At 27.7% G+C, this 7,023-nt stretch overlaps 1 protein-coding gene across 2 annotated transcripts; it reads left to right on the forward strand.

Annotated features, from left to right (window-relative positions):
• The first annotated feature begins 528 nt into the window (after nucleotides 1-528).
• LOC106438754 (cysteine-rich receptor-like protein kinase 40) lies at nucleotides 529-6,753 on the forward strand. 2 transcript variants are annotated; one of them, XM_048751010.1, is made up of 7 exons: nucleotides 529-1,407; nucleotides 1,490-1,612; nucleotides 1,691-1,812; nucleotides 1,903-2,110; nucleotides 5,791-6,028; nucleotides 6,107-6,245; nucleotides 6,321-6,753. In XM_048751010.1, exons 1-7 carry the CDS (start codon nucleotides 582-584, stop codon nucleotides 6,600-6,602), a joined length of 1,938 nt encoding a protein of 645 aa, XP_048606967.1. In that variant the 5' UTR covers nucleotides 529-581; the 3' UTR covers nucleotides 6,603-6,753. The 2 variants fall into 2 exon arrangements, with proteins under 2 accessions (XP_048606967.1, XP_048606966.1); XM_048751009.1 differs by having other exon boundaries at nucleotides 530-1,407; nucleotides 1,679-1,812.
• The last annotated feature ends 270 nt before the right edge of the window (nucleotides 6,754-7,023 follow it).

Below are 7,023 nucleotides of genomic sequence, written 5' to 3' on the forward strand. Positions count from 1 at the left end.
AAAGTTATTGAACAAATATTGACAATTTAATATTTAAATTTTAAACTTAGCTTTGAATTTTTTTTTTAAATTACTAAAACTATTAATCACACAATGAAAATTTTGTTATCAGTTATTTAAAGTTTTTGTTATAAAAAATACAAATGATAAAGTAATCATATGATTAGAAAGTATCATTTAATATGTATCAAAACTAAATATACATACTATATATATGTTAACATAATTTAAATTTAATTATATACAATATAAAATAGAAAAATTAATTGTTTAGATTAATGAAATTTATTTATGTGTTCACATCATTTTAATTATATATGTAATAGTACTGACTTTTTAATTATTCAATATATATTTATTATTTTATAAATATGTAAAAGAACATATAAGACATAAAAATAATATATATAATGTTTGTTCCGGCAAGGAAGGTCTTAACCTAGTAAATTATTAATTTATGATTTTAGATCCCCTTTTTTTAGGCAACTTGATTTATGATTTTAGATCCCTATAAATATAACAATGTTCTAACACGAAGAAGTAGAAGAAAAGCAAACATTTACTATCTTACAAAAAACAATATGGGGGAATTCTCAGCTTTGATGATAATCCTCGCTTCTTCTCTTCTCTTTGTCCTCCATGTTGTTAATGGCGCCAAGTGTTACGGAAGCTTAGCTGGCAACAGCAGCTACGTTCAGAATCGCAAAAATCTCTTCTCTACTCTTTCAAATAAAGTCCTCGGCAATGGCGGATTCTTCAACGGTTCACTCGGCCAGTATCCCAACAGAGTTTACGCTCTTGGCCTCTGCGCAAGAGGCTATGATCCAAAAGCTTGTTCCAACTGTGTCGAAAGATTGACCCTGGAAACACAAAGGGATTGTCCAAACATCATGGATTCGTTCGTTTGGGGCAGTGACGAAGAAGAGCGTGTTTCTTGTCTTGTACGTTCCTCAAACCACTCTTTTGGGAGCCTCGAGCTTAGTCCTCCTGTAATAGGGATGAGTCCAGATCATGTTGGGCCGTTGATAAACATGACCCTTTTCATGCTACAATGGGAATCAACGGTTAATAAGACCCTCGAGGCGGCCACAAAAGCTAGTAATTCCTCGGCAAATAAGTACTATAGTGCCTCAGACGCCGAGTTCACGGCGTTTCCGAATGTTTACATGCTGATGCAATGCACACCCGACATAACTTCCCAAGGCTGCAAGCAATGTTTGGGAGCTTGTCTGAAATACTTTAGAGAACAGTTTCGGGGAAGAACAGGGGGCATGGTTAGTTTTCCGAGCTGTTTTCTCAGGTGGGATCTATATTCTTTCCAAGGTGCTTTTGTTAATGTTACAAGAGTTCCTGCACTTCCTCGACCTCCGCCTCAGGAAAAGGAGACCTCTATACCAGATAAGAAAGGTAAAAAATGAGTTTGAGCGTTCCAAATTTTTTTGAGTATAATAAAGAAGTTCTCCAACTAACAAACGTTTAACATTTTCAGGAATAAGCATGCTATGGGTAATTATCACGATAATTGTGGTTCTTACTTTTATTAATGTTTTGGTATTTATTGGTTTCTACAAAGTCAATGCTCGGAGGAAAAAGTTAATCAACGGAATAAATGGTTAGTAGTACACCTTGTTTCTTGCTTCAGTCAACCTTTCTGATGACTTATTTATTTTTATTTTAGTTGGTGGTGCAGAATACTCTGATTCAGATGGTCAATTTATGTTACGTTATGATCTTGGTATGATCTTATCGGCAACGGATGACTTTTCGCCTGAAAATAAGCTTGGGCAAGGTGGATTTGGTACGGTCTATAAGGTAGTAATAACATTTCTTCCCAAGTAATATTATTGAGATCTTGCTTGTTCTTGGATGAGTAACAAATCTTGAGAACGTACCGGGTTTCAGGGGAAACTACTTAACGGGAAAGATATAGCGGTGAAGAGATTAGCCAGAGGTTCAGAAGGAGGTATAGAGTTTAGGAATGAGGTTTCACTCTTGACAAGACTCCAGCATAAGAATCTAGTTAAGCTTCTTGGTTTCTGTAACGAAGGAGATGAAGAGATTCTTGTCTACGAGTTTGTCCCTCACTCAAGCCTTGACCGCTTTATCTTCGGTAAGATTTTGAAAGACCTGAGCCGGACCAGACCCATTTGTACGAAACATTCTAAAGAGATTTATCGTATACAACAGCCACAATTTTTAAAAGCCTTATATATTAATTTATAATTTATATACTTTAATATAAAACTAGATTTTGACCCGCAGCTTCGCAAGATCGTTTTCCTATTAAAATTTCATTTAAAAGTGATAAATATTTATAAAATCTTTTATAAATTTTATGCTTGTTCATAGCAAATTTATAATTATCCTATTTTTATTATTACTTTATAAAGACTATCTTATGTTTACAGAATATTAATTGATTTTGTGAAATGACATAAGAAGTGATATTTCTCTAATCGATAAATTTAATTATGTAAATTTTCTATTTGCTAAGGTTTATTTATTTACAATTTTTAATAAACTATTATATTACAAAATTTAATAAGGATTTACGTTTTTCATTATACATATTTTAATGTTATATGAAATTTTTAATTATATTCAAAAAACAAAAATCTAATTCATGGGTTTAATATGAGCTTATATATTTTCATAATAACAAAACACAAAATCTAATAATCATAGGTTTAAATATGGGCTTATAGTTAATACATGTTGTGTTAGCCCAAGTTCGTATATATAAAATGATAAGTATACATTAAGGAAGTTCAAATATATGTAGTTCCTTCTAATATATTCGGTCGATCTATAACTATGAAATTTTATTATTTTCCTTGACACTAAAATTGGTTTATAAACCAATCAACAAACCAATCAACACTAAAATAGAGGAATATACTATCGGAACTGAAATCTTCTTAATATTATTGATATTTGGATGTTTCCCATGTTATCCTGAAACATATTTAGTTATGATTATGGATGTTGGTACAAAATCTAAACCAACTCTTTTAAAAATTTAAAAGATAAAATGATAATGATATTTTTGAAAGAGTAAATAATAAATATAGTTAATTTTGTTCTTAATTTCCTAAATCATTAATTTTTAGGTTTGCGTTTAGGGGTTGAGATTCATCTTTTAGGGATTAGATATCAGTAAATTTTAATCAAGAAAACTTATCAATGAAAATTGTGAATAACGTCGAAAAACTATATTGTATATTCATTATGTTGCATAGTTTTCTTAATGATTAGTTAGAAGAGATTCAATAACACAAAAACATGTCTGTGTATCCCCTATATATTATTTGAGAAACATTACAACTTCTTTTTGTAGCCACGTGTCATCATTAGGATGATTCTTAGAATCATTAGAAAAATATGTTAGTGCATCTAATTATATAATAAACTTTTTATTATACTAACAATAAATTCATTATTAATGTACTTTATTATTTCCATAAATAGAATTTACGGAATTTCCTAATGTGGCTAAAGTATATATGACAATTAATGATTTTGAATAATAAAGATTTGATAAAAAATATTGTATCTTCTATCATATTTGTTTAATATTAAACTATTAAATAAATTAAAAAACCACAATAACCATATAATAAAAAAATTTAGATTTTTCTGTATATGTTATATTTTGAATTTTTAAAAACGACTATAAATTACTAAAACTGTAAAAAATCTCACATTCAAATGATTACAAAATTATATAAGTAAAAAGTATAATTTAATTAATTATTAAGATTAATATATACATATATATATCATTTTAAATTAAACTATAAACCATATAAAATACATAAATCTTTTAGTCTCAAAATTTATTTTGAACAATTTTTTGGTAAAAGTTTTGAACGAACATTGACAACTTATTTTTTTTTAAAATTATAAACTATTAAAACTATTAATCCCACAATAAAAAATTTGTTATCAGTAATTTAATTTTTTTCTATAAAAGATACAAATGATCAAAAAAAATTATATAAGTAGAAATCATCATTTAATAGACATTAATATTAAAAATATACTAAAATATACTATGTATGTTAGTATCATTTAAATTTAATTACATATCCTATAAAATATTAAAAAAAAAAAATTTTTAGATTAATAAAATTGATTTATATGTTCGCACTAATTTAATTATATATTTAATAGTTGCTGACTTTTAATACATTAAATAATTTTTATATATAATGTTTATTCCGCGCAAGGCGCGGATCTTAATCTAGTGTTTATTGTTTACTGTAACAAATATTAATGCCGTTGAAAACATACACTTTGATAGACATAGAAACGTGTATGTGTAATGTATCTTGGTAAAAAAGAAATGTATATATATATACTTGTTATGGTAACGTATGTGGCATTTAAATTTCTAAAAAGAAGCAATTAAAATTTAAAAGAGAGAATATTAGGAGTAAACATATATTAATAAATGCTGCTGCCAATTGATTAGACAATAAATCCTACATTCTGATTGGTTTAATATATTTATCAAAATTAATTAAAAAGTTCAGAAAAGGAAATGGCACTGCATTGTAAAAAATTCTAAAAGGTAATAGTAGATTCCAAGTAGAAATTTTGCTTTAAGGGTATAGACTATATTTTGATCCGCGCTTTCAAAACGTGAAATTATTTTTGTTAGTTAATAACAGAAATAAAAAAAATCTGTTTGTTCAATCCGTTGTCACTTGATACATATTTTGTATATTCGATGAAATAACCTGGAAAAACAGCAATTGTAAAAATGTCTAACCATAAATCGTAGGTTGGTTCTTAAAAAATCAACATTATTTTAAGTTTTTAATATTAATTTAAAATAATTAGAATTTGTTAATTAGGATTTATGTAAAATTATAGTTTTGTAAGCGCATATATTAAGAATATTTATGTAATAAATTTAGAAAGAATTACATTTAAATTTTAAAAAATATCAGATAAAACTTATTCTAGTATAATTTATTATTTTAAATTTCATATTATTATCTAAAGTTTTGAAAATTTTGAACCGTATTAACTTATTTTGTATATATTAAAAACGAATTTTGACCTGTATATATCGGAAATAAACATGTAAATAATGAAAAATCGTATATTATTTGGTGATATATATATTTTATAAATTTTTGTTAGAATTTAATTATATAGTTAATATTTGCAATGCACGTATCATTAACTTTAAAAAGAAACAGAAAATGTATAATATATTATTAATACACGTAATGTTATGTAACATAAATGGTCTGAATAAGTTTGATAACATTTTAGCATATTCCTTAAATAGATTTATTTGTTGGCTGATTTTAATTACTAATGATTTCCTAAAATTAATGAGTGGCATATATTATTAATACACGTAATGTTATGTAATATAAATGATCTGAATAAGTTTGATAACATTTTGGAATATTTCTTAAATATATTTATTTGCTGGCTGATTTTAATTAATAATGATTTCCTAAAATTAATAAATGGCATGGCTTTGTAAATAAATCAAAACATAAGGATAAAATCCTATGAGAGATTTTGTTTTAATAATATAGATACAACAAAACTATATATATTGGAGAATACCTAAGTAAATGAATTATAAAAAGACAAAATGATATATTATATACATTATTATAAAAAAAATTAAAATATATATATATATATATATATATATATATGTATATGTATTGGATTGTAGAAAGGTTTTTGGATAGGACAGCTTCACTTTATATGTTTTTTTAGAAACTATTAGCGATAAAAATGTTTCTTTCAAATCTGCAGATGAGGAGAAGCGTTCGCTTCTTACATGGGAAGTGAGGTTTAAAATTATAGAAGGCATTGCTCGAGGTCTTGTTTATCTCCATGAAGATTCTCAGCTGAAGATTATTCATCGAGACTTGAAGGCAAGCAACATCCTTCTAGATGCAGAGATGAACCCAAAAGTTGCAGATTTTGGGACAGCGAGGTTGTTTGACACCGATGAGACTCGAGCTGAAACAAAACGAATAGCTGGAACCCGGTAAAAATATATCAATCAACTTTGAAGACATATATATATGCTCACCATCAATTAACTTTATTAGTTGCATATATGCAGTGGATATATGGCTCCTGAATACCTGAATCATGGGCAAATATCAGCTAAATCTGATGTATATAGCTTCGGTGTTGTGCTTCTAGAGATGATAAGTGGTCGAAGAAATAATAGCTTTGTAGGAGAAGGAATTGCAGCTTTTGTAAGTTTCTTCTCATAGTTCACGTATCTTCAATCTAATATAGAAAGTAAGAATATAACTCTTCTTTTGGTTTAGGCATGGAAGAGGTGGTCCGAAGGAAAGCCTGAGGTTATAATTGATCCTTTATTGGTAGAAAATCCGAGTGTCCAGATCATTAAGTTGATCCAGACTGGTTTGTTGTGTGTTCAAGAGGATGCAACAAAGAGACCAACCATGAGCTCTGTAATGGTTTGGCTTGGCAGTGAGACCATCACCATTCCATCACCTAAGGCTCCTGCTTTCACAGAGAATTATTCTCAATCTGAAGGTGGTAAAATGTCCATGAGCATTGTTTTCTCGGAGTTGAGTTCTCGTTGAGTTATAAGTTGTTAATCTATATGTTGTTTTTAAGGTGTAAGTATGTAACAAATATTCTACTTGTACTGAATTGAGAGAGAGGGTATATATGTATATGTATTTTTTTTTTGAACTTTTCTACAGGGAATATATGATATATATTATTTATACATATATGATTTACAATTTTATTATTGTAATCTAATGGCCCTTCAATATCGGGAATTAAAGACGTGTGTTGGATCAATCTGCCTCTCAATGGCTTTTAGATTTTGCGCACCTTTTTCTTGTTAAAATGAGTTAATTTATCACTTTAGACCGGAGAAAACAGCAAAACGAAATCCTTAACTTACACAAAAAGTAAAAAAAAAAAACATTCAGTTTCCATTTAAGTCATTTTAATTTTCAATTTGTTTAAAAAATATTCCTTTTAAACCTCAAC

This window comes from Brassica napus, chromosome C3 (genome assembly GCF_020379485.1).
Source record: "Brassica napus cultivar Da-Ae chromosome C3, Da-Ae, whole genome shotgun sequence".
NCBI lineage: Eukaryota > Viridiplantae > Streptophyta > Magnoliopsida > Brassicales > Brassicaceae > Brassica > Brassica napus.

Coding starts and splice junctions, on each gene's coding strand:
- LOC106438754 (XM_048751009.1), top strand. CDS start 582: ATGGGGGAATTCTCAGCTTTGATGATAATCCTCGCTTCTTCTCTTCTC. Junction 1,408..1,489: donor CTCTATACCAGATAAGAAAG/GTAAAAAATGAG, acceptor TAACATTTTCAG/GAATAAGCATGCTATGGGTA. Junction 2,111..5,790: donor CCTTGACCGCTTTATCTTCG/GTAAGATTTTGA, acceptor TCAAATCTGCAG/ATGAGGAGAAGCGTTCGCTT.